Raw genomic sequence first — 26,491 nt, forward strand, 5'->3', positions numbered from 1 at the left:
GGTCTTGGAGGAGTTGTAAACACTGTTTACCACTCCCTGGGAGCTCAGCTCTGAGAAGGTCAGGGTATTTACTATCTTTAAAATCATCATTATTATGTTTTTAATTAAAGGAAACACTGGAAAACTGACAGAATCTCAAAAAGAATATAACTCTTAGGCGGCACTGATTCCTCTTCTTCAGGAAATATGGAAGGAGGGAGGTTGCCCCCTTGGCTGGCTCAGTTTCTCTCCCACAACCCTTCCTAGAGAAACCCTGTCCAAATACTCCCTTATTTTAGTCCTTGACCTAGAAATCCCTTACCCTACAATTTGGGCTATTAAGCAGCTATTTGCAGGCTCCAGCAGGCATCAGAATCACCAGAGGCAAGTGTAAAAATGCAGAGTCCTGGGCCCACCAGAAACCGTATGATTCAGCAGGCCTCCAGTGAAGCTGGGGACAAGCGTCGGGGGAGGACACGGTACTAATCCTTGCCCCGTGATTGTGATGGGGCTTGGGGGACGCTTGCTGTCATCCCGCGGTCTGACCACGGCGGGGCGCAGCGGACCGAGCTAAGTGGTTCCCCTTTGAGATCTTGTTCCTCAGAACAGGCTGCGGTCATCAGGACTTGCTTGTCAGACAGACAGCAGGCCAAGGCTGAGCGTGTTCCAGTGGGCAGGAGCTTCCGCAGGAAAGGAAGCCGGACGTCTGGAAAGAGGCTCACAGTTGGCAGTGGGCACCTACCTGCTCCAGGCATTCATTCCACCTTGGTTCTTGGCGCACACTTCAGAGCTCAGAGTCGAGCCTGGAATCCGAAACAGCTTGTTCTGTTCTGGGGTGCGTTGTTTACCCAACTCTGAGCTCAGAGAGCATCCGTTGTTCAGATGGGAAAACGGAGACCGAAACAGGGGCAAGGGCTTAGTGGCTGCTGCTCTGGCTCCCAGCCCACCCAGGGCTCTTTGTCCTGTTAGGGGGCAGAGGGTGGACCCCAGAAAGTCCAGCTATGAGTCAGTTCTGAGTGCCCAGGGGACGGGACAGGGGCTGTTGGCTAGGGATAGATGCTGGCTGGCACCCCGCTTCCACAAATGTCGGTGGCCTTGGTGATTCAGTTTCCGTGCGCCTGCCTAGAAGGGGCCGGCCCTGGGCTGGGAGAGGGAGGAGGTGCTGAGAGTAGGGAGGGGCTATGGAGGGGCCTAAGGGGCCGGTGGTCCAACTCATCTGGATGCCGAGGTCCCACGGAGTAACTGTAGCCAGAGATCGTGTGGCCCCGAGACTGGTCCTGGAATGGGGGTTCCTGGGTGGGGGTCCTTGAAGGTGCAGTCTCCTGTGAGGCTGGGGGATTTTATTGAGATCCCTGAGAAAGGCACCCTATTGTCCCCGCCTCGTGTTGGTCTCTATGGGGGTTGCCTTGGCGCTGGGTGTGAAGGGGTCTGATCCCGCACTGGTGGGAGGAGTAAGGAACAGGCAGCCTGAACACTCCAGCTGGGGGGCTCGGCTGAGGGGAGGACTTCTTGGAGGATGGAGGAGGGGCTGTGAGCAGGCGGCGTGGGGGCGGAGCGAGACCGCCCTCCCGGCTCCGGGGGCGGTGCCTGGCCAGGGGCGGTGCTGGGGGCTCCCCCCAACTTTCCGGGTGGGGCGCGGGCGGCGGCAGTGGAGGCGGGGTCTAGAGCGCGGGGCCTCGCCCGCCGCGCCGGCTCTGGCTGAAGGCTGGCGGGAGGTGCTGCCGGAGCCGGAGCCGGAGCCGCAGCCGCAGCCGCAGCCCGAGCCGCCGGGAGCCGGAGCCGCCAGGAGCTGGAGCCGGAGCCGGGGCTAAAATACAGGCCTTGCCGCAGCCTAACCGAGCCGAGCTCGTCGCCTGGCACCAGCCTGAGCGCGGGCCGGTGTGTCAGCCAGCCGCAGGGCCTGGGCGCACTGGCGGAGGGAGCGAGCCGCGACCACCGGGCACCACCGGGAGCGTGTGCCCGGATCGCCCCTGCCAGGCCTGGGCCCGGCCTGAACAAGCATTAGGTCGCGGGGTCTGGACCAAAGAGAAAAAGGAACGAGGGTTCCATCTAATTGTGGAGTGGGATTAAAAGCGGGAAGAAGAGTGGAGACTTCACCTAGGACTGAGCAGAGGTGCCTGCAGCTTACTAGGCCAGGTTGGAGCACCAGAGAGCCTGGCATCCCAGCAGCTACGACCTGGGTTCTGTCCTGCCCGAGCCAGGAATACAGCATAGCTCCTGGACCTTGGCTGGCACAGGCCTGGCACAAGAAGCAGTGCCTTAACCTGTCTGAGACTGGGCCCAGGACCCGAGGAACTTGGGATCAGGCCTGGCCCAGAGTGGGACTCTCTGGTGGCCCAGAGCTGGTCACTGGGGAGCTGTCCTTCTGCCCCAGACCCACTGGTACGGATGTGTCGCTGCCCACTGGAGCACCATGACGGCAGGATGACCTCAGCGGAGGCAGTGGCAGTGGCCAGTGGTGCTCGGGCGGCTGGGTCCCCCGAGTGGCCCCCCGACACTCCCCAGGCCCTTGGTCGGCCTGGCCGGGTCAGGGTGGCAGTGGCAGCGCTGGTGTGGCTGCTGGCAGGAGCCAGCATGTCGAGCCTCAACAAGTGGATCTTCACTGTGCATGGCTTCGGGCGGCCCCTCCTGCTCTCAGCACTGCACATGCTGGCAGCAGCATTGGCATGCCGCTGGGGGGCACAGCGCCCCATGCCCATCCGCACCCGCCGCCAAGTGCTGCTGCTTAGCTTCACCTTCGGCACCTCGATGGCCTGTGGCAACGTGGGCCTGAGCGCTGTGCCCCTAGACCTGGCACAACTGGCCACCACTACTACACCACTGATCACACTGGCCCTGTCAGCGCTGCTGCTCGGCCGTCGCCACCACCCGCTACAATTTGCTGCCATGGGCCCACTCTGCCTGGGGGCTGCCTGCAGCTTGGCTGGTGAGCTCCGGACACCTCCTGCTGGCTGTGGCTTCCTGCTGGCTGCTACCTGCCTCCGTGGCCTCAAGTCCATTCAGCAGAGTGAGTGGTTGAGGAGGTGGGGACTGGGGTGGTTGTGTGGCCTGGGTCATCCTGGGAGGGGCCTGGCTGTTATCCCATTTTCCAGATGAAGAAACTGAGGTTCATGACTTTGGAAGAGGCAGAAACTGAGACTCAGAAAGGGCCAACAGCTCAGTGAATTCCAGGCCCCAAACTTAGGCTCTAGACCCCAACTGATATTTAATAATAGTTGCCGTTGATCTGTGTCTCGTGTTTTTTCAAGCCCTTTATCTCTTTGGATCTCCATACTGCCCTGATTAAGGGAGGCACAGTATTGTTCCCACTGACAGGTAGAGAGACTTGTCCTGGGTCATGTGGCCAGTGAGCAGCAGAGACAAGATCTGAACCCAGGCAGTCAGACTCCATGCTGTCCAAGTGATGTGGTATAAGGCTGTGGACCCAGAGGGGAATCTGATAGTGGGGGCCTGGGAGAGAGAAAGAGGGCAAGATCTTGAGCCGGGATCTGGGAGGTGAGGTGATATTTAGTGGGAGCTGCAGTGTAACAGGCCCCATGCTGGGTGTTGACCTTGAATTGTCATGGCAACCACCACCTTCATCCCTGTTTTATAGCCCATGGAACTGAGACCTAGAGGTGCCCCGGGTCACCTCACCTCTGAGGAAAGGAGCCAGGGGGCTCTGGGAGAAGGTGAAGTGGAGGCTCCAGGCCTAGACCCTGCCAAATCACTGTGTCTGATGGTGGAGGACGCCTTCCTGTGGCTTATCAAGGGGCATCAAGTCACAGTCCTCACTCTCTCTCTTCCTCAACTGAAGGGAGAGGCTGGGGAAGGCAAGGTGCCCATTTGGGGTAGGAGGCCTGGGTTCTAGCCACACCCTTGTTCATACTTGTTGGTCAGCCTTCAGCAGATCTGGGTCTTATCTGGGCCTCAGTCTCCTTATCTGTTCAGTGGAGGAGGGTTGGAGTTGTTGGGAGTCCCAGGGGTCTCTTGCTCTCTCTCCCTTCCAGCTCTGAGATCTGTGACCCAAGCCTGGGAGAAGGAAGAGGGGGCTCCAAGGGTGCTAGGCTGGGGTTTGGGGCAGCCTGAAGGCAAGAGAAAGTTGAAGTTAGAGCTCAGCCCCTGCCCTGGCATCTTCAGAGCCAGCACTCAGAGGCCTTGTCCCCATACTGGGCCCTGAGGCATGGCCAAAGCTCAGTTCTATTTTTGCCCTCCCAGTTACATGAGAGCTGGTGACTAAGCTCGGGCCTGAGCTCTGGGCAGGAGTCGCAATGGGAAACCTGACCTCTTGCCCCCCCACCTTACCTGGGAAGACCCCAGCTTCCAGGCCCATGCCATGCCTGCTGAGGCCAGTGCTTCTTGCCCAGGCCACAGGCACACGGGCACGGAACAGCAGGTGCCTGGCATTGGGCTGCTTCTTGGCTGCTGCCAGCCTTCTCTCTCAAGTGTCAACTGCCTGGCCCTTGAGGTGGCTTGGTTGGGTGCTTCCTCCAGGCTCCCACAGCACCTTCTACTTCCTCTATCACAACTCTGAATGTCCTGTATTGTAGCCACTTGGTTACCTGTCTGTGTCCCCCCAGACAGGAGCTCTGAGTGGGCATGGACTGGTTTTGGGCATCTCCTTGTCCCCAACACCTGGCCTGAGGCCTGGAACAGGGCAAGTACTCCTTAGGTGGTGGTGTTGTAATGGCTCTGACAGAATAATTGGCAGGCTGGTCAGGCTACATGGCCTAGAGTGTTAAGGAGGGCCCTTGGGAGGCAGGAGGCCTCACCAACAGAGGTGGGATGGGGAGAAACAGACTGGAGCCAGGAAATGAGTTGGGTTTTGGACAAGAGGAGGTGTCTACTTCCAGGGGTTCCAGATTCAGACTAGAGTGTAAATGACAGATATCAGCTCCTTTCCTGAGAGCAGACTCCATGGCAGTAGGCATGAAAGTCCAGGAAGAGGAGCATCCAGGCAGCCACAGGCAGGGCCAGTAGCTTCCTTCCGACCTGGGCCAGTTGCAGGCCCAGGGGGTCTACACTCACAAAAAGACTGGAAAGTGGGGGGGCAGCTTGCTGAACTTGCTTTTAGCTGTACCCACCTGCATCAGAGAGCAACCTGACCTGATCCCTGCCTGAGCTCTCCGGCTGGTGGGGAGATGCACTCAGAAACAGATTACTATGGCAAGAGAAAAGTTCTAGAGCCAAGGTGGGCACAGGTGTGGTCAGGGGCGGTTTCTTCCTCCTGGGGAGACCAGGGGAGGCTACCTGGGGGAGGATGCATGCAATGATGATAAAAATAAGATCATAGTAGTAGTGAACACTTGCTGAGCCCTCACTATGTGCCCCCACTGTGCCCAACTCTATGCAGGAGGGCATTCTGGGAGTGGGAAGCAGACCTTGCCAGGGCACAGGTGTCAGCCAGCAGGAGCTCTGTGGGGGATCATGACAGCTGTCATAGTGAGCAGTTGCTGCTGGGCACCAGTCCCTAAGCTCAGCATCTCACACATTCCAGTGAGGGGGCTGTTGTCACCTTCCCCAGGCACACATGAGGAGACGAGACACAGAGTGACTTGTGTGATGTCACACAGCAAGTGAAGGAACAAAAATGGGATAAGCCAGCAGGCAGTGGAACAGAGGGTCTAGAGGACATGTTTGTCTGAATGTGGCAGAAGCCTGGGTATGTTCAGATGCTGAAACAAAAATGCCTTTAGAGAAGGAGAGGTTGAGATAGAGGGTTTGGTGGGGCTAACAGGGGAGGGGTCATCAAGGAGGCAGGATGAGAGGCTGGCATTTGGGGGGGCTTGGGTGGGGTGAGTGGCCTGTGGTGGAGGATCACTGCTTTTTTCCCCTGGGCTGCAGGGAAGGGAGGCAGAGGGCTGGGTGGGATGTAGAATAGGCACAAGGGGCTGGGGATGGTGGGGGGAGGTTAGGACTTTCCTCCCTGGCTGCCTCACAGAGGTGAAGTTCACCTGAAACCCTAAACACCTTCCAATGATTGGACCTTAAACGTACAAGCCACACACTGCTTGTAATGGTGCTAAATTTGGAGTGAATGAGCAGGAGACATTTCAATTATCTGTTCATTTCTAGAAACGCTGGAGGAACTGTTGCCTAGAGAACAAAGCCAAAACATCAAAATGAAATCGAGAGAGAGAAATACAGTTTTCCTCTTCTAGCCTATGAGTAAGCACCCCTGTAGCTCTTTGGAAACCGCGTGTCAGAAAATGCACAGAGGCTCCAAGAGCCCTGGGAGGGGGCCTCCATCAGTTACTCATCTCTCTCCACTAAAGCTTGGAGGAGGCCCCAAAACATCATTGCCCGTGCAAATACTATCATTTCACCGAAGCAGTGTCTGACTTTGGTGATGGGCACTGCTTCCTTTGCGAACCAGCTGGGCAATAACACATATGTGCACACACAGACACACACGCAGGCAGACGATCACACGTATGCAAGCTGGTAGGATCCTCTCCTCTGCAAAACTAAAAGGTTTCCTCTTAGGCCTGGATTCATCTTGACAAGCCTTAGTGATCAGTTATAAACAGTGAGTGACAGCCAAGTGCAAACAATGACTTTCTTGTTGTTCTTAGTCATCCCAGGGGTCATAAGTGAATGAAGCAATGAATGAACCCACCATTTGACTCAAACAATTCATTATTGTAACACTCCTTTTTTTTTTTTTTTTTTTTGGCTAGTCAGTGGCGGAGCTGGGACCTTCTACTGGTCTGTCCCTGCTTTGGTGGTGGGAGCTGTGGTGTGGGGTAGTGGGTGTGGTAAGGACTAAGGCCAAGAAAGGTGGGTCGGTGTCCCTTGGCACAGGACCTTCTGAGCAGGTTAAGAACCTCGGATGTTTTTCTCCAGGGCCTGTGGAGCCCCTGAAGATTATTTTTAGAGCCATGCTTCATGTCTATTGATCATATCTTTTTACATTTACTGAGCATTTACCTTACAAAGGCTTTATAAATGTTATCTATTTTAATCTTTACAACAATGTTGCGTATTAGGTGTGGTTATCACCGAACTTTGCAGGTGATACAGAGGTTAAGTACGAGGTCACAGCTGGTAAGGAGTGGATACAGGTCACAACCCAGGTGGTGTGACTGGGTTCTTGTCCGTCATGTTATGGAGCAGGAGCCACTGATTCTGCCCGAGGGATTGAGGCAGGCTTCCAGAGTGATGGGCCCCGGAGGCCATGCCGGATTAGCCAAGTGGGGGTTGTCTGCCTCCGATTGCTGATGGCTGCTGTCCTGGTTGCAGGTGCCCTACTGCAGGAGGAGAGGCTGGACGCGGTGACCCTGCTGTATGCCACCTCGCTGCCCAGCTTCTGCCTGCTGGCGGGCGCGGCCCTGGTGCTGGAGGCTGGTGTGGCACCGCCGCCCGCTCCCACCAACTCCCACCTCTGGGCCTGCATCCTGATCAGCTGCCTCCTGTCCGTGCTCTACAACTTGGCCAGCTTCTCCCTGCTGGCTCTCACCTCTGCCCTCACCGTCCATGTCCTGGGCAACCTCACTGTCGTGGGCAACCTCATCCTGTCCCGGCTCCTGTTTGGCAGCCGCCTCAGCGCCCTCAGCTATGTGGGCATTGCACTCACCCTTTCAGGAATGTTCCTTTACCACAATTGTGAGTTCGTGGCCTCCTGGGCTGCCCGCCGTGGCCTCTGGCGGAGGGACCAGACTGGCAAGGGTCTATGACATCTAGGGGAATATGTGGGCTCCTGGAACAGCCCCAGCCTAAATCCAACCTCGGCCAGTGGCCATGGGAAAAGTGGAGAGCAGGCAGCTACTGGGGCCATGGGAGAGAGAGGGGCCTTCTGGAAAGGCCACCTTGGAAGCTGGCATGGGGATTCCCAGACACCCACCTCCTGTCCCTGCCTGCCTCTCATCACAGACCTCACTCACCACTGGATGGTGGGTCCAGACCTGGCACAGTCACTGTGCTTGTCGGACTGATTATTATGATTAGCATCAACTACTACTCCAAAAATTTGGAAAACGTCACCACGTTCTGATGACGACGATGATGATTCTTGGCGATTGCACAATCCTTCCTCCAGGAAGTGGGGGAGGCAGCTAGGAGGCCCAGGGAAGGGTTTCTTTGTTGCTGGGATCCCCTGGGGATTGGGGTCATCTATGCCAATTCCAGGCAGCTGCTGTAGCCTCACCCCTGGGCCCCCCAATTTTGGGTCTTCCATCCTTAAATAAACTATTTTTGCTTGTATACCTGTGTCATTGCTCAGGGTTACAGCCAAGGAAATACAGGGAGAGCTCTGGGCCTGCTGGCGACCAGCCACCCACCCAGAAACGGGGACATCCTTCCTCACCTGTCATAGCCTGTCTGGGTCCCCAACCTAGCCCCCTTCTCTAAAGTCCCTCCACTGGCCAGGCCACCATTGCTCATATTCTGGATGGTGGCAGTAGCTTCCTCCCTGCTCTGCTCTGGCACCTCCACTCCACCTTCCACATAGCCCCAGAGGGATCTTTCTAAAACACACACCTTCTGGGGCTCTATACTGCTTCTGGGACAAAGTCAGAACTTCCTGCCCCAGACCCTAAGATCCCCGGGGTCTGGCCCCTGTGGCCTCACCAGGCTCCTGTCTCACTTCTCCTCTCCTTGGGCTCTACCTTCCATCCTCACTGACTTCCTTCAGGCACCTGGCCTGGGAAGGACAGGCACAGGGTTTCCTGGCCCTGGCCTCCACCCTGCTGGCCTTGTGGAGGGGAAGTGGACCCAGGCTGAGTCACTCACTACCCACCCTGCCTGTGACTCAGAGATGCCACCGGCCCAGCCCAGTCCCTGTGCAGCCTGGGCATTTCCAGCCTCCGCTCTGAGGCTTGGCCAGAGAGGACAGATTAGATATCTTTGGTTCGGCAGAACCTCACTGGTACCCAGGACCCTTCCCCCATTCAAGAGAGCCCACAGCCATAGCAAGATCCTCCCTGTAGCACCCTTGCCCTGGCTCCTGGGTCCTCATGGAATGCTTGGCTGAAGAGTGAGCCTATCCCACCCCCATCCCCAAATCCGGCAGATCAAAGCCAGCCCTTGGTGGTTGTGGGGATAGGGCAGGGGGGAATTGGAGCTGTGGTTGGCGGGGGGCTGGCTTGTCACCAGACTCAGGACCATCCCGCATTGAGGAGATACCCTCAAGGTCATGTTTAAAGCACACACCCCCCCCCCCCCCATCAGAAAACCCTTTCTCATAGTGTGACCTGTTTTGGTCTCTCTTGGCATCACAGAGTCATTTCATTAGGAGTGGGTAGTGAGGATTGCCAGAATAACTGGTAGGAAAGGCTTAGTGGGATGTGATCCCCACCAAGGGCCCCTGCCCCTCTAGGCTCTGCTTCTTACTAGATGATTGCCCCGGGCAAGTCACTCTGCCTCTCCACACCTCAATGTCTGTACCCAGGAGAACAGATGTCCCCTTCCTTGGGAAACTCTTTCCTAACTGCACTGCTGCCCTGCCCCATGCCAAGCTGAGTTGAGAGCCACAGCTAAAGGTCAGCCCAGCTCCCTGTACTTCAGGTGGGGCGTTGAGCACATCCCACTCTCAGAACTAGTTTATCACCTCTCTTCACCAGGAGGGGCTCTGGGAGGGCCAAGACAGCTGTCCTGCTCATGGCTGTCTCCCCAGTACCAATACCTGGCATGGATAGAGTAGGTGGAAGAGAATACTAGGGGTCAGACTTGGGTTCAAACCCCAGCCCTGGTGTGTCTAAGCTGCGTGACCCGGGAAAAAGGCCTTCGCCTGTGCCTCTGTGTGTTAAGTGGGGGCAGCAGTAGAACCCAACCCTGTCTAGCTCCAGGAGGCTGCAGTGGGCTAATGTGTAGGAAGTGCTTAGCAATAGTGCCTGAAACTTAATAGGCCTTAAGAAATGTTAGCAGACTAACTCACACAGACACTTCACAGTTCCTTCCCAAGGCTTTTCACACTAGCCATCCCCCTCCCACCCAGCCTTCCACTGCACACTGAGAGCCCCCAGAGAGTGCTTTTGGAGCACAGCGGGGTGGATGCCCTAGCTCCCGCCCCCTTGCCCTGCTTTGGAGGAAGCCAGGGAAGCTGGGTCTGTGCTGGGCATCCTGCCATTGTGGATTCAGAACAAAGCTGCTGCCTTGTCTTAGCCCCAGCTGCCAGGAGGCCCCTCCCGGCCTCCCCAGGGGGCCCTTGGATTGTCATTCCAGGGGGCCAGTGCAAACAAGGACTCTTCTCGATCCCTGCTCTGCTCCAAAATCAGCTCTGGGATGCCAGAAACTCCACCATCTCACTGCTCCTGCTCAGTTGCCAATACGTCCTGGAAATAACACAAAATGTGATGGAGAGCCATGAGAGGTTTTGAGCAGGTAAGAGCCATGATGTTCAATAAGCATTTCCTGATAATGGCCCTTTAGTACAGTCTGGATCCTATGTGGAGGGGAAATTGACAGGAGGTAGAAAGACCAGGGAAGAGGTATTGTAGTGGTTCAGATGACAATGAGAACAGTGTTTTGGGCACAGCACAGAGTACCATAAATTGTATACGTTTGGGGTAACAAATTATCCCTAGACATTATGGCTTAAAGCAGCACATATGAATTATTTCACAGTTTCTGTGCATCAGGTATTTGGCAGTGGCTTAGTGGAATAATTCTGGATGTCGGCCAGGGCTGTGGTCATATGCAAGTTTGGCTGGGGCTGGAGGGTCCACTTCCAAGATGGGTCATTCACATGGCTGCAGGAGGCCTCAGTTCCTTGCCACATGGGCCTCTCCACAAGGCATCTTGAGTGTCCTCATGACATGGTAGTTGGTTTCCATCAGAGTGAGTGATAAAGAGAGCAAAAAGCTACAATGTCCTTCTTGACTCAATCTCAAAAGTCACACTCATTTCTCTAATACTTCATTTATTATTTAATTCTAATACTGTTATTTCTCTGCTAGCTTAGGTCAACTCCATTCAGTATTTGCCATCCCACCTTGACTACCATTAGGGCATGAATGCCAAGAGTAGAGGATCTTTGAGGTCATTTCAGGCTGGCTACCACATTAGTGAATGTTGGCTGTGTGAGTGATTGAGGAGGACACAGCTTGGGGCCATGGGGAATTAGTCTGGGAGCCTCCTGCTCCAGGTGGATCTTGTCAACCATACCTCTGCATCCTCCCTGTTAAAATACTATATGATCCTGCCCACCATGGTCACTTGGCAAATGTTTGCTCAATGAGGGCTGGAGGCTGCTTTCTCTGCTCCCCACTTGCAGACTCCTTGGTCTATTTGAAGCCCTGGATGCTCTGATATCTCCAAGCTCCCTCCCTCTGATTTCTTCCAATTATATGAGGCCAGATCTGCTCCCGGTGCCTGATGGAACCTTCCAGTATCTAGACCTCCTACTGCCTGCTCCTGACAGCCACAACCCTCATGTGCCCCTCCTTCCTTCTCTAAGTACTGCCAAGCATCCCAACTGGGTAGCACCTGCTGCCTGGACTAGGCCATTTCTCTTTGTACATAAACTTTCTTTGGTGGAAGAACACTTGTCCCTGCATACTATGCTGGAGTGGGAGAGCAAATGAAAGCTGAGTGGCCTTAGATGAACCAGGAAACCTTTTACCCCTGAGGCATTGCTGCTAAATTTCCCAGGAACCCTGTTTGAAAACCACAGATCTAATTCAGTCCTTGTCAAATATATGAGGAAACTAAAGCCCAAAGAGGAGGAAGAACCAAGATGATTATCTTAGTCTGTTCAGGCTGCTATAACAAAATTCCACAGGCTCCAAAACTGTAAGAAATAAACAACAGAAATTTCTTAGAGTTTTGGAGACTGGAGGTCTGAGACCTGGGTGCCAGCATGGTCGGTGAGGGGCCTCTTTCTGGGTCACTTTGTTGTATCCTTACAAGGCAGATGGGGCTAGCTGGCTCTCTAGGGCCTCTTTTATAAGGGCACTAATCTCATTTATGATGGGTACACTCTCATGACCCCAACACCTCCCAAAGACCCTGCCTCCTAATACCATCATCTTGGGCATTAAGTTTTCAACATATGAATTGAGTGGGGCGTGCGGACACAAACATTCAGACCATAGCAAAAATCTTATGCAAAGAATGAACAGCAGGGCTGGGATTTCACCTCCTAAGTTTTTGGATTCTGCCATATCCTGCTCCCCACTGTGCTCTGAGAACAGAGCCAGGGTGTGAAGTTATGGAGGTATGCAGGGTCTGGCCCAGGTTGACAGGGAGTGTCTGTCATAGAAGCTACCAGCCAGGTATCCCCCAGCTCAGTCAACAAAACATTTTTGTCTTCAGGGGGAAAGAATTACAAATGTTTTGTCAAGGGAAAGTCTAAAAAGATTTGTGGCAAGAGGCTGTTACATGTGTTGAGAGCTTTCTGCTTTTGGGTGTCTCTTGGAAACTGAGAGGTGGGTAGGATGGTGTATTACTCTGGGTCCTCTGAGAAGGAGACACCAAGGTGGAATGAAAAGTACAAGGGTTTTATGAGGGCAAATGTTTGTGAGAGAAAATGGGAAGGAAGCTGGGGAGGCTGGGAGAGTTGTCAGATCATGATTTAAATCAGACTCTGAGTGGAGGAGAGAGGGGAGCATGGTTGGGGAGAAACGTTCCTGACCATGCTGCAGTCTAAGGAAGGTTCGGCAGGGCCATCAGAGTCCTTGAGCCAAAGAAGCCAACCAGGAGAGTCCCACGTGTCCTAGGACCGGGTCTGCCTTACCGAGTACATCTCTGCTGTACTCAGGAACTGACTAGAAGGAGTTTTAGGGAAATCAAGCCTCAGCATAAACATGGTGATGGATTTCAGCCTGCCCTTGGTCAGTTTTTCTTTCTGTTATTGGAGGTCTGTGGGACACATTCTTAGAATCACCATAGATGCCATTGTCACTCACATTTTACAGAGCGGGCAGAATTCCAGAAAAATTCCAGGGTCTGCCTGAACTCACAAAGCAGGATGAAAATCCATCTTTTGATTCTCTTTCAAGCTTGTTACGTGATATAGATCCTAAATCCAGAGGTGGAGTTTGAAGGATTCTTAGGGCATTTGGATGTAACATCCCAGAGATAGGTAAGCAGGGTTGTGTGCTTCAGGGTCGAGAGCTAACTGTCCTTGGGGTTTGTAATAGGATCACCATCTTAACACATGTTGTTCAGGGAAATCACCAGGGCCACTATCATGTCACTATTTATCTGACAGGGTATTATGAATTTCACAGAAACTTCTTAAACCACATTAATTCTTTAATTCATCATAAAGAAAGAAAGTAATTCTGGACTTTTAAGGTGGGAAAGTTAGGGGCACCTGGGTGGCTCAGTTTGCTAAGTGTCTAACTCTTGGTTTTGGCTCAGGTCATGATTTTACAGGTTCATGAGTTTGAGCCCTGAATCAGACTCTGTGCTGGCAGTGTAGAGCCTGCTTGGGATTCTCTCTCTCTCCCTCTCTCTCTGCCCCTCCCCCACTCTCACAGTCCCTGTCTCTCTCAAAATAAATAAATAAGCTTAAAAAAAAAATAAAGTGGGAAAGTTAAAGGTTCATAAAATCTCACAGAGACCTGGAATCCCTGCTCCAGGCCAGGATGTTGGGCTGTGAGGATCACTTCATTTTCTCCTATTACAGGACTATGTCAAAGCTCCAACATGACCTACTTTTCCTATGTTGTTTGAGTAAAGGGCTACTCTCCTGAGTCTGAAGGAATGAAGCGAACTTTTTGGGAAAAGGACTTGAACCCTCCCAAGAGCCCTTGATCTCAACCTCCTCCACTTAGGATGTGAAATCCTGGTCCTACCACAACCAATTCTGAAAATTAAAAAGATTATTTTCAAAAGGAAGATCCAAAATTATATTTCTCCAACTACAAAAAAAATGCATAGAAGGAAATATACCAGTACACTAAAATGCTGACTTCGTTATTGCCTGAAGATAGTATTGTAGGTGGACTATATTTGTTTTCCTTTTTCTGCAAATGGGCACATATTTTTAAAAATAAATTTCTTAGGGTTCCAGTTCTGAGTAAGATAGAGTAAGCATCATCTGTCCTTCCCCCAAATGCAACTAAAAACACTGGACAGAATGGAGCAGCTCTCTGAGGACTCTGAAAATGAAAGTGTAGCAGGTGGTTTGGGAAAGGGAATCAGATCTTGAGTATTAACAATCTGGCGGTGAGCTTCCTGTTTTGTTTTTTGTTCCTGTACCTCCTGGCCTGGTCTCAGAGGCAGCATGACTCCTGGACCTGTGCACTGGATGTGGAAGAAAACAGTCCAAGAGAAGCCATCCTCCTGGTCTGAGGAGTAGAAAGGAGGGCCCCTTTAGGACAAAGTAAGGGAAATCCTCCCCCCCCACCCCGACTTTTCTCTTCTTTTGCCCTATCCCCAGGCAAGCCTCATACTTAAGTTAGAACTCAGGGCAGCAGCAGTGGCAGTGGCAGCTGGGAAAGCACACCAAACTCTGAGGGGAATCCTGCTCTCTGACCAAAAGAACTGTCGCCATAAGAAAAGTGTGTATGGAGGGAGGAAGGGAGGGGCAGGGGGAGGAATTCTCATTACCTTTTATCTCTTCATCCTGTTGCTTGGCCCCAGAGCAGACCCAGTCACAGAATGTATGTTGCAGAGCAGACAGACCAAAAGGCCCTGATTTCTAGCTGGAGGAACAGGGAATGGGTGGTCTTGAAAACTCATAAGTGTGGCAGAGATCGTGGAGAAGAGAGAGCTTGAGAAATAGATCCCATAAAGTTCCATATGAACTGGTAGGCTCCATGCATGGATCTGACTCTAAACAGTATTCCAATGACTTCCAGAACTAAACTAGGTAGACTACCCAGATTTCAGACTGGCCCCTGAGTGGCACAAACTTAGGACAGATCTAAACTACATTGCAAAAGTTTTGAAAATTGAAATGACGTTGGAACAATGGCTCTTTTAAAACACAAACTTCAAATGAGTAGATTTTAAAGATCTTACTGGCTTTATTCAACAATTCATGAATCTGGCAGCATCCAATCTAGCAGAAAGAAAGGAACTCCAAGGAATTGTACAAAATGAAAGACATTTTTAAACAGAAAGGAGCAGGTACAAGAAAGTTATTTTAGGCAAAACAGTGGGTGGGTTATTGCAAGGTAATTTTTCTTTAGGGGATGGCAGGGATTTATCAGGCAGATTACCTAACTAGTACTGATCAGGCAACTTCTGATTGACTGGTTTAATATTCCATTTCTGGTAGAGCCAAAACTGTAATTAAATAAAGTCTCAGTTTGGTGACATGGGGCTCAGCATAAATGACTCCATTTTGTGCTTTGTGTTTGTAGTGTTGTTTTTAACAGTCCATAGGAGGCAGATCAGAACTGAACCTCAATGGGGCAACTGCCTCTTAAAACAAAAGCTCACCATTTTCCATAGGATTTAACTAAGACCTACAGCCTCATAACATAGTATTCAAAACGTTCAGGATACAATCCAAAATTACTCTATGTAGAAAGAACGAAGAAAGTCTGAACACTGAGATGACCTGGACGGAATTATTGGAAAAAGACTTTAGAAATGAAAAAACTTAGCAGAAAAATAGAAGCTATAGAAAAAAACTAAATAGAAAGTTTTAAACTAAGAAATTATATTCATCAAAATTAGAAAATATACTGGATGGCCTTAGTAGCAGAATGGAGATGATAGAGGAAAGTCTGTAAACTTGAAGATAGATCAATAGAAATTAACCGTGGTGGGTGAAATGCCCACCCCTCTCAAAGATGTCCTGCCCAGTTTTCTGGAAACAGTGAATGTTACTTTATATGCCAAAAGGAACATTTAGATCTAATTGAGCTTATGGACTTTAAAATGAGGATTACCTGGGGTGCCTGGCTGGCCCAGTCGGTTAAGCTTCTGAGTTCGGCTCAGGTCATAATCCAGAGGTTCACAAATTCAAGCCCTGTGTTGGGCTCTGTGCTTACAGCTTAGAGCCTGGAGCTTGCTTTGGATTCTGTGTCTCCCTCTCTCTCTGCCCCCTCTCCTTCACTCATACTCTCTCTCTCTCTCAAAAATAAAAAATAAATGAAAACATTAAAAATAATATGAATATTATCTGGAATGTTGGGCAGGCCTAATCTAATCACATGAATCCTTAAAAGCAGAGAATTTTCTCTGGCCAGATTTAGAGTGATGCAACAGAGGGAAAAGTCACAGTATTCAAAGTGTGAGAGGGACTCAACCTGCTGGAAAGCCTTTGAAGGAATGTGGGCAGCTTCCAGGAGAAAAGACCAGCCCCCACCTGACAGTTAGTAAGGAAATGGGTCTTTTGTGCTACAACTACAAGAAACTGAATTCAGTCAACAACTTCAATAAACTTGGAAGCAGAATCCTTCCTCAGTGCCTCCAGTAAAAACAAGACAAAACAAAACAACAACAACAAAATGCATGTAATTTCAGCCTTATGAAATATCTTGATTTTGGCCTTGTGAGACCCTACGCAAAGGATTCAGTCAAGCCCAACGTGACTTCTGACCTACAGAAATTGTGAAATATTGATAGGTATTGTTTTAAGCCACTGAGTTTGTGGCAATTTGTTCCAGCAGCAAGAGAAAACTAATACATTATCCACTGAACATCAAATGGAAGTGATTAAGATATTAATTCTAAATAGATTCTGAAAAGTCAAGTATGTATATTCTCTAGTGTAACCTCTAAGAAAACTATATAAAATTAAAATGGAATACTTTAAAAGTATTCAATAATCCAAAAGAGAGCAGGAAAAGGGAAACAAATAGAAAAGAGGGCGAATGGAAAACAAAATGGTAGACCTAAATCCAAATATTGATAATTTTGGTCTAAACACACCAATTTAAAGACCTATTGGATGTGTAAAAACAAAACGCAACCATATTGTGTCTCAAAAAAACCCATTTTCAATATAATGATATAGTAGGTTCAAAGTAAAAGGATGTAAAAGTATGCAAATACTACTCAAAACAAAGCTGGAGTGGCTATATTAATATCAGACAAAGTAGACTTCAAAAAATTAAGAAGGATAAAGAGACATTGCATATTGAAAAAGGGTCAATTCACCATGAAGACATAACAATCCTAAATATGTATGTACCTAACAACAAAGCTTCAAAATACATGAAACAAAAATTAATAGAATTGAAAGGAGGTGTAGACAAATATACAACTTCAGATAAATATCTCAACACTCTTTTCTCGGTAATTAGTAGAATAAGTAAACAAAATCAGGATGAGTGTAAAAGAACTGACACCACCATCACCATCAATCAATAAATTTCAATCAATAAATTTACATTTATTGACCACTCTATTGAAAATAACCTTCTTTTTTCCTCAAGTGCACATAAAGCATTCACCATGATAGACCACATCTTACATGATAAAGTAAACATTGACAAATTAAAAAAAAGTTTATGTTTTTTTAAAATTTAGTTTTGAAAGCAAGAGAGACAGAGCATGAGCGGGGGAGGGGCAGAGAGCAAGAGGGAGACAGAATCGGAAACAGGCTCCAGGCTCTGAGCTGTCAGCACAGAGCCCAATGTGGGGCTTGAACTCACAGACTGAGAGATCATGAACTGAGCCGAAGTTGGACACTTAACCCACTGAGCCACGCAGGAACCCCGACAAATTTAAAAGAAATGAAAGCATACGACTTATGATGTCCTCTTATGATGTTTCATCATGATGGAATTAAATAGAAACCAATAACAGAGAGATGGTTGTAAAATTTTCAAATACTTACAAATTAAAACTATACACTTCTAAATAATACATGGGTAAAGGAGGACATTTCAAGAGAAATTAGAAAATATTCTGAAATGAACAAAATGAAAATGCAGCATATTAAAATTTATGGGATGCAGGCCTGAAATCAATAATCTAAGTTTCTACTTTATGAAATTAGAAAAAAGAACAAAATAAATTTGACACAAGCAGAATTGTAGAAATAATAAAGAACAGAAATCAAGAAATAGAAAAGGGGATTGGGGCACCTGGGTGACTCAGTTGGTTGAGCATCTGACTTCAGCTCAGGTCATGATCTCATGGTTTGTGAGTTCAAGCCCCACGTCCGGCTCTGTGCTGACAGCTCGGAGCCTGGCGCCTGCTTCAGATTCTGTGTCTCCTTCTCTCTCTGCCCATCCCTCGCTTGTGCTCTGTCTCTCTCTGTCTCTCAAAAATAAATAAGTAAATGTAAATAAAAAATAAAAAAAAAGAAGTAGAAAAGGGAAGAACAATAGAGAAAATAAAAAACAAGATAGGTAGTTCTTTATTTCTTTTAATGTTTATTTACTTTTGAGACAGAGAGAGAGAGAGAAAGAGAACGAGTGAAGAAGGGGGAGAGAGAGAAAGGGAGACACAGAATCCAAAGCAGGCTCCAGACTCTAAGCTGTCAGCACAGAGCCCAACACAGGTTCGAACTCACAGATTTCGAGATCATGACCTGAGCTGAAGCCGGATGCTTAACCGGCTAAGCCACCCAGGTGCCCTGGTAGGTGGTTCTTTAAAAAGACTCTGAAAGTTGATAAACCTGTAGCCAGACTAATAAAGAAATAAAGAGAGAAGACAAATTATCAGCACAAAGAATGAAAAGGTGATATCTCTGTGGACCCTGCAGATAATAAAGCTAATAAGGAATACCACACATAAGTCTACATCCATAGATTTGACAATTTCAATGAAATGGAGCTATTCCTCAAAATTCAAAACTCACCAAACTCAAACTACCAAAACTCACCCAAGATGAGATAACTTGAACAACCTTCTAACTATTAAAAGAATTGAATTCATTGTTAAATACTTCTGAAAAAGACATCTCTAGGTCCAGACAGTTTCCCTGGTGAATTCTATCAAACATTTAAAGAAATAACACCAATTCATACATCTCTTTCAGTAAATAGAAGAGAAAATACTTTCCTACTCATCCCTAACTTCCTGACCTTAATAAAGGGTTTCCTTAACTACAAAAACCTATAGTTAACATCATAATTAGTGGTAAAAGATTGAACATTTTCTAAGATCAGGAACAAAGCAAGAATGTCTATTTTCATCCCATATTCATCATCATACTGGAAGTTGTAGCCAGTGTAGTAATAAAGACATTCAGATTGGAAAGGAAGAAATAAAACTATTTCTGTTTGAATATTACATGATTGTCTACATGCAGATTGCCAAGGAATCTACAAAAATGTTCTTAGAAAAGTCATAGGATAGGGGCGCCTGGGTGGCGCAGTCGGTTAAGCATCCGACTTCAGCCAGGTCACGATCTCGCGGTCCGTGAGTTCGAGCCCCGCGTCGGGCTCTGGGCTGATGGCTCGGAGCCTGGAGCCTGTTTCCGATTCTGTGTCTCCCTCTCTCTCTGCCCCTCCCCCGTTCATGCTATGTCTCTCTCTGTCCCAAAAATAAATAAAAAACGTTGAAAAAAAAAAAAAAAAAAAAAAAAGAAAAGTCATAGGATACAAGGTCAACACACAGAAATCAATTGTATTTCTATATGGTACCAACAATGAACAATTGGAAACCAACATTAAAAAAATTTTTTTTTTTTTTTACAATTCCCTCTCTCTGTGAAATACTTAGGTATAAATACAGTAAAATCTATAAGATTTGTATGCTGAAAAACCACGAAACACTGATGGAAGACATCAAAGACTAACTAAATGGAAAGATATACTATATTCATGGATCAGAAGATTCAACAGAGTAAAGATGGCAATTCTCCCCCAAATTGGCCAATAGATTTAACACATTTTCAATTGAAATCCCAGTAGTTTATTTTTGTTGTTGTTGATACAGACAAGTTGGTTCTAAAATTCATATGAAAGGCAAAGAAACCAAAATAACCCAAACAATTTTTTTTAAAGAAGAAAAATTGGAGGACTCATACTATCAGACTTTAAAACTTACTATAAAGCCACAGTAATCAAGACAGTTATGGTACAGGTGAAGAGAAAGATACATATATTACACAGAATAAAGAATCCAAAATAGACCTAAACAAAGGAGCAAATGCAACCAATAAAGACAGTCTTCAACAAATGTAGTTGAAACCATTAGACATCTATATGAAAAAAAAATATGAACCTCAAACTAAACCTCACACCTTATACCAAAGGATAATAAAAATAAGTGAAAAATTTAACCCCCCAATCTTTAATATTGGAGAAAAGCTTTGTGCTCTGGGGCTAGGCAAAGAACTCTTAGACATGACACCAAAACAACAATCTATAAAAGGAAAAATTGGCAAGTAGCCCTTCATCAAAATGAAAGACTTTTGTTCTGCAAAAGACATTTCTAAGAGAGATGCAAAGACAAGTCAGACTGGGAAAAATATTTACAAATCTATATCTGACAAATGACTTGTATCCAGAATATATAAAGAATTCCCAACCCTTAGGAGTGAGAAAACAGTCCAATTTTAAAATGGGCAAAAGAGCTGAATAGACATTTCACCAAAGAAGGCAGGTGGAAGGCAATTAAGTACACAAAAAGATGCTCACCATCATGAACCATTAGGAATATGCAAATTGAGCTAATACCACACATCTATCAGAATGGCTAAAATAAAAAGTATTGGCAATACCAAATCCTAGTGAGGAAGTGGATCTCTCATAGTGGAACACAAAACGGTATGCAGCCACTCTGGAAGTCTGCAGACTCTGGAAGTCTGGTAGTTATTTTATGAAGTTAAATATAACCTTTAACATATAACTGATCAATCCCACTCTTGGCATATACCCTAGATAAATGAAAACTTATGTTGACATAAAAACCTATACACAAATGTTTGTAGCAGTTTTATTCAAAATCACCCCAAACTGGAAACAACCCAAATATCCTTCAATGGGTGAACGTTAAAAAACAAACTGTGGTACATCTGCACATTGGAACACTACTTAGCTATAAAAAACAACCTGAATGAATCTCAAAGACATACTAAAGAAGCCAGTCTCCAGAGATTACATCCTCTATGATGCTATGGATGTGACATTCTAGAAAAGGCAAATCTTCAGGAATGGAGAACAGATTGGTGTGTGCCAGAGGCTTGAGTGGAGCAAAGGTTTGACAACAAAGAGGTGGCATCAGATAATTTTTTGGGTGATGGAACTGCTGTGTTCTAACTGCAGAGGTAGTTACACAAATGTGTTAAAACAGAACTGTACATACAAAAAAGTTAATTTTATGGTATATTAATTCAAAGTTTTTTTAAAAATGAAGATAAAACATGTCCCAATCAATTTCTTTTTAAGAAGGCTATAGAAGAAATTTTCCACTTGGGTTTCTTCCAGAAAGTCTGCTTTGTGGGGGCTCTGCCACACCAGCCCTGGTGTTTGGGGGTCTGTTTATTCGCCTATAAAATGAGAAGTCAGTCTACAGCAGTGATTTTCCTTCTCCCCCACACTCTAAAATTGTACCCTTGGGCATGCCTGTCATGGAAGTGGGGGTGGGGTAGAAGGCATTTGGCTTCCACTGGACTCGACCCACAGAGAAGTTGTGCTTTTGTCTCCTATATTGTTGATTTGAAAACCTCTGGATTAGAATTGCTGGTCTTGAGTCAGATCCTCAGGTCCTTGGGAGGTTTGAACCATCTTGGATTTCAGGGTCTATAGGTTAGGCGCACTCATTTGTCCCTTTGTCATGTGCCCTCATAGACCCAGGTGGTTAGCCAGACCAGGGCACTGGCTTTAGTGGTCAGCAATCTAAACAAGGCCTTTCTGGGGAATCTGGAAGAGTGCCCCTTGCTTTAGGACCCCCAGGGCATGCATGGATTAAATGCAATGGGAACTCTGAAAAGGCTAAGAAGCTAGGCCTCTTCTAAAGTAGGGTGTGAAGGGACTTAAACCATTTTTTTTTTTTCCACACAGGAGGACTTTTTGGAAGAACATTTTGTAAACAGTAAAGGGTTGTGCAAAGATAGGGGAAATGCCATTGTGAGGATGACTGCGATAACCAGGACCAGCAGGGCCAAAGCATCATTCATGCCTAGAGTTGCTACCATAAGCCCTGACCATGTGTCAGGCACCAAGTTAAGGAATTGCTGAATCTTCATGACAACGCTGGGAGAAAAGGGCTGTAATTGCTTGGACAGATGAGAAAGCTGAGGCTCCAAGAGGTCCCAAATCATATAGGGAGGAGGTGATAAGGCTAGGTTCCAGTCGGCAGCTCTGGCCTTCCAAATCAAGACCTGTGAGAGGAACCCCTGAAGCCTGATGTCAGGCCTGCTCTCCACGTGTGCCTCTAAGAAGGAAACTAATGCCACCATCAAAGGCCGGCAGGGGACTGCCATGGGTACTTTGAGACCTTGCCACCTACAATAGCCCTAAAAAAAATTTTTTTTTTTAGTTTTATACAATGGAATGCTTTCTTTGAAAACTATGTCATGTGTAAATCCAATCCAGAAAACCAGAGTTGGGTCCCTGTGGCTGAAGGTAGAAGCAGGCTTGGCCTGGGTCCCCAGGGCTCCCAGAGCACCACCTGAAGGCCACTTATCTAGTAGTTTGGCACTGACTGTGAGTGGCACAGGAGGCGCCATGATGCTTAAGGCTCTGGCTTTGGGTTTGAAAGAGTGAAGTGGAATGGTGGCTGACTCCTTTGTGGGTTGGTCGGTCTGCGGGAGGGCAGCAGGCTTCCAAGCTTGCCATATGCTTTAGGCACTGGTCCATTTGACCTGGGCGCTTGCCTCTCTCTCCCATCTGGCCAGCAGCCATGACCTGTCACTCACAGGGTAGGAAACTTACCTGCACCATCGTACAGTTAGTGAATTTAATCTTTGAAGATATGGATAATAAAGTTAAAAACTACAGCACCTTTCCTTTTTTTTCTGATCCTTATAAAAGGCATCATCTGTTTTTTCTGTAACAACAGTAGAACGTTTAAGTTCAGATCTCGGTCAACAGCAGATCTGCACCTTTGACCTGGGCACAGAGGCTGGTGAGATGGCTCACAGTGGAATCATCAAATGGACCTCCTTCTCGTAGATGTCAGGGATTACTCCCATAGGGGAGCTGACCATGTGCACGGAGTTCTTGCCAAAGAGCTGGAACTCATAGTGGATGAGCTGCTCCCAAAAGCCATTGTTGGGCCGGATGATGGGCCGGCATGACTTGGTCCACGTGTGGGCGTCCAGCAGGGACATGGCATGGTACTTCATGAGGTATGCAAGGCAGAGGGCAGCTGAGCGGCTCACGCCAGCAGCACAGTGCAGCAGTGTGCGGCCCTGCTTCATCTCCACACTGTGGATGTGGTCAGCAATGGGGTCAAAGAAGTCACAGAGACGTGAGATGGGTGTGTCAGCCACCGGCACCTGTACATACTGGATGTCCTCGTATAAAGTGTTTACCACTTCTACCGAGACATTGATGACCGTGGTGATCCGGTTGCTGGAGAGCATGAGCTTGTTGTTGGCAGCCACCCCATTGCTGATGTATAGGCTGCTGGTGATCTGTGAGAGGCCGCTGACTGATGGCTGCCGGAACTGAACCGGAAAGGTACACGGGGGTGCTGTCATCAGGCCAGTGGGTCAGCGGCCAGTGAGGCACAAAGGCTGCATCTTTCTGCTAGGCTGTGCCATGGGAAACTGCAAGGAGGGAGAGAGTGTTTAGAGAGCAGGAGCCCAGCTGGGCCAGAAAGCGAACTGCAGGGGATTCCTGGGAAATGGATGGATGGATCTACAGCAGAATCCCCAAGGTGGTCTTCTGGCCATCACAGCAGAATTAGCCAGAGAACTTATCTTCAAGTCTGGAACTCAAGGCCTCCCTTGAGGGTTCCATGTCTCTAGCTGGGTAGGCTGACTGGTGTCCATCAGATGTGGCCTGGCCTCTCTACCTAGGTTCACACGGCCCTCTTCTCCCTCTAAGTGGGAACTACTCACACAGCTTTCCTTCTCTTCTGACTTTATGCTTAAATCATGAGACTCTGAACCAGTGATATGGTACCAGAGCCTACTGTGCTGGGAGTCACTAGTGGTATAAGAGGACGTAGGGTCTCAGCTTCCCCCCTTCAAGAACTATCCCTTTGAAGAGACCAGATGTGCCCCTGTAAAAGTGATGTAAATCACAGAGTACTACATCACTAACCAAGTTCCTACACCTTGCCTCTAAGGAATGCCTGGGGAAGAGGGTGGCTGAAAGCTTCCTGGAAGCCAGCATAAGGCACACTATATAGCAGCTCCCAGGAGCAAGTGCAGAGAAGCAGAGGGGCCTCAGGTAGACAAGCTACACCAGCATGATGCTGCGTGCAGCAGGGCTGTGGCATGCACCCCATGGAGGGGCATAACCCTGCTTTCTCCTAAGAAATCCCTGGCCCTTCACTCTCCTAGTCTTGAACATAGCTGTAAAAAAATAGCACATTTTCACATGTTCCACTGAAATAGGAGTATTCATATTTAAAGCACACTGCTCAAGGCCAAATAGCAGCCTTCATCAGGCATAGACAAATGAGGAGCAGAAGTTCTGTTCCCCTGCTTAATATATTTCACTGGATGCCCACTGTCAGGATGAGATAGAGCCCCTTGGCTTGGCTGTCAAGGCCATTTGTGGTCTGGCTCCTGCCCATCTCTAGCCTCTTATTAGCTTTTCCTACATCCTGAAGGGCCTTAGCTAGGCTGAGCCATTAGCAGTGCCTTATGGACACCTGGTTCTCTCTGGCCCAGGGCCTTTGCTGCTTTCTCAGCCCAGAACCCTCTTTCCCTACAAGCCTATCAGATCCTGATCTATTCCATTCAGCAGAGGACTTGGGATCTTAGTCAAGGGTCACTTCCTGAGGGAAACCTCCTGGAACCATACCCCTCTCCCACATTTGATCAAGTCCCTGCTCCAGGCTTTCTAAGCCCTAAGTGGTGTTCTTCCTACCATTTCCTGAAGATGGGGTTTTGCCTTGATTTGTCTGTGAGTTCTATTGAGATTCACTGTAACTATCTTTACTTCTACCATATCACTAATGCTAAGTTCTGTGTCCCTAAAAGTAGGTGCTTGATAAATATTTGTTAAATGAAGGAATGACTCTAACAGCCACAACTCTGCCTTCTGAGAGATCTTCTGGAAAAGATGAGTTCCCTGGCTTTTTTTTGTTCTAGAATTTGGGCGAAGAGCTTAGTAGAAGTAAGAATGATTCCTAAGCTGCTGGAGAGGATGGCCAAAGGCTACATAGGCAAATCCTACCAGCCAATGCCCCAAAGCATGAGGCTCACCTCAGGAATGGCAGATGGGGTGTTTGTTGTAAAGGTCATGTGGGGGCAGAGAAAAATCCCCTCAAAACTCAGTTGAAAGCCTAAATGCTATGGGATGTCCATTACCCAAAATGAAGGATCTTTATCGCCCGAAAATCCAGAGAAAAGTGGACTGAGGGTCCCCAAAATTAGTGCCCAGTGGGCAACAGGTATAGAGGATGCTATTGATCACAGTGACAAAAAGATTGCAGAGAAGACACTTCTCTTGAAGGTGAGGGTAGTGATGGGAGGAGACATTTTCATGCTAGTCAAGAAATATTTATCAGGGTCTGTATTAGGTGCCAGGGAAATCAAGTGTAAAAGAAAGTCATGGCTCTTCCTCTCACAGAGCAAAAAGTCCAGTAAGAGAGACAGAAGACATTAAATAGACAATAATAAGCACAACAGAGCTGGAAAACAGGGAAAATAGTGCCTATCTTACAAGGATCTTCTGAGGATGAAATGAGGTAACCTAGGTAAAGTGTTTAACACAGGGCCTGGCACAGAGTAAGCTATGGTAACTAGCTGCTGTTAAGGACGTTGAAATGCAGGGGATTATGGGAGTGAAGAGTAAAAGGATTTATTTCAGGCTGGGGGTGAGGGAGTCGCAATGATTGCCTCAAGAAATGACACAAAGATTTGAAAAATATTCAGCATGAAGGGGAGGGTGGTGGAGATTAATTTCACCGTTTTATAGCCTACAAAGCCTTTGGCTTCCCTCATCTGGTTCCGTCTTCAAACCAACATAACAGGCTGGTGTCTGGAGTTAGTATCTCCATTATACACACGGGGAAAGTGAGATAGGAGAAAAGGATCTATCTAGGGTCACGAAGCAAGGTCCTAAAGCTGATCTTTCTGGTCTCATTATGGGCGAGAAAAGTCGGCAAACACCGCGGGGCGTTCATTAATACTGGGTTAAAAGCATGGAACGAGGTCCACGGGTTGACAATAGCAAATAGCCCCTTCCAGGAGTGAGTCACATAGGTTTCCTGGGGGAGTTAATGTTGGAATAGGCTCTTTCGCCTGTTGGGTGTTAAGACCCCCCATAATCTTACCTTTCTCTCGTGGGCGAGAGAGCAGGTTCGTTCAGGAAGCAACCTCGCCCGAAGTGGGCGAGTGTCTCGGGGAGAGAGAAGACCGGTCACCACCATCCGGGAGCCACAATCCCGGGCCGCCCCACGCTCTGGTTTCCATAGCGATGGTCCTTCCTCGAGGTGAGGGATCCTCAGGGCCGGGTCTTCGGAGAAACCCCGGCCTCCTCTCCGCTCTCTGGAGCTGTCCCGCCCGCCCTCGCCAGGTTACCCGCCCCTCGATCACGCCCGGGCCACATCAGTTTTAGCGGAGAGGTAGGATCTGCCACACTCTCCGCAGCCCGCTGAGTCTCGCCCA

At 48.3% G+C, this 26,491-nt stretch overlaps 2 protein-coding genes and 1 long non-coding RNA gene across 3 annotated transcripts; 2 read left to right on the forward strand and 1 right to left on the reverse strand.

Annotated features, from left to right (window-relative positions):
- The first annotated feature begins 1,211 nt into the window (after positions 1–1,211).
- SLC35E4 (solute carrier family 35 member E4) lies at positions 1,212–8,160 on the forward strand. Its single transcript, XM_058690840.1, has 2 exons — positions 1,212–2,986; positions 7,201–8,160. The coding sequence occupies exons 1-2, from the start codon at positions 2,368–2,370 to the stop codon at positions 7,632–7,634; spliced, it is 1,053 nt and encodes a 350-aa protein (XP_058546823.1). The 5' UTR covers positions 1,212–2,367; the 3' UTR covers positions 7,635–8,160.
- A 4,280-nt stretch (positions 8,161–12,440) lies between these two features.
- Positions 12,441–21,838, forward strand: LOC131489085 (uncharacterized). Its single transcript, XR_009250392.1, has 2 exons — positions 12,441–12,979; positions 21,762–21,838. It is a non-coding gene; the product is annotated as an uncharacterized LOC131489085 (long non-coding RNA).
- On the reverse strand, positions 20,681–26,483 carry DUSP18 (dual specificity phosphatase 18). Its single transcript, XM_058690842.1, has 2 exons — positions 26,158–26,483; positions 20,681–23,473 (listed from the first exon to the last, which is right to left on the reverse strand). The coding sequence occupies exon 2, from the start codon at positions 23,402–23,404 to the stop codon at positions 22,838–22,840; it is 567 nt and encodes a 188-aa protein (XP_058546825.1). The 5' UTR covers positions 23,405–23,473; positions 26,158–26,483; the 3' UTR covers positions 20,681–22,837.
- Positions 26,484–26,491: the final 8 nt, after the last annotated feature.

This window comes from Neofelis nebulosa, chromosome 11, assembly GCF_028018385.1.
Source record: "Neofelis nebulosa isolate mNeoNeb1 chromosome 11, mNeoNeb1.pri, whole genome shotgun sequence".
NCBI classification, from domain to species: domain Eukaryota; kingdom Metazoa; phylum Chordata; class Mammalia; order Carnivora; family Felidae; genus Neofelis; species Neofelis nebulosa.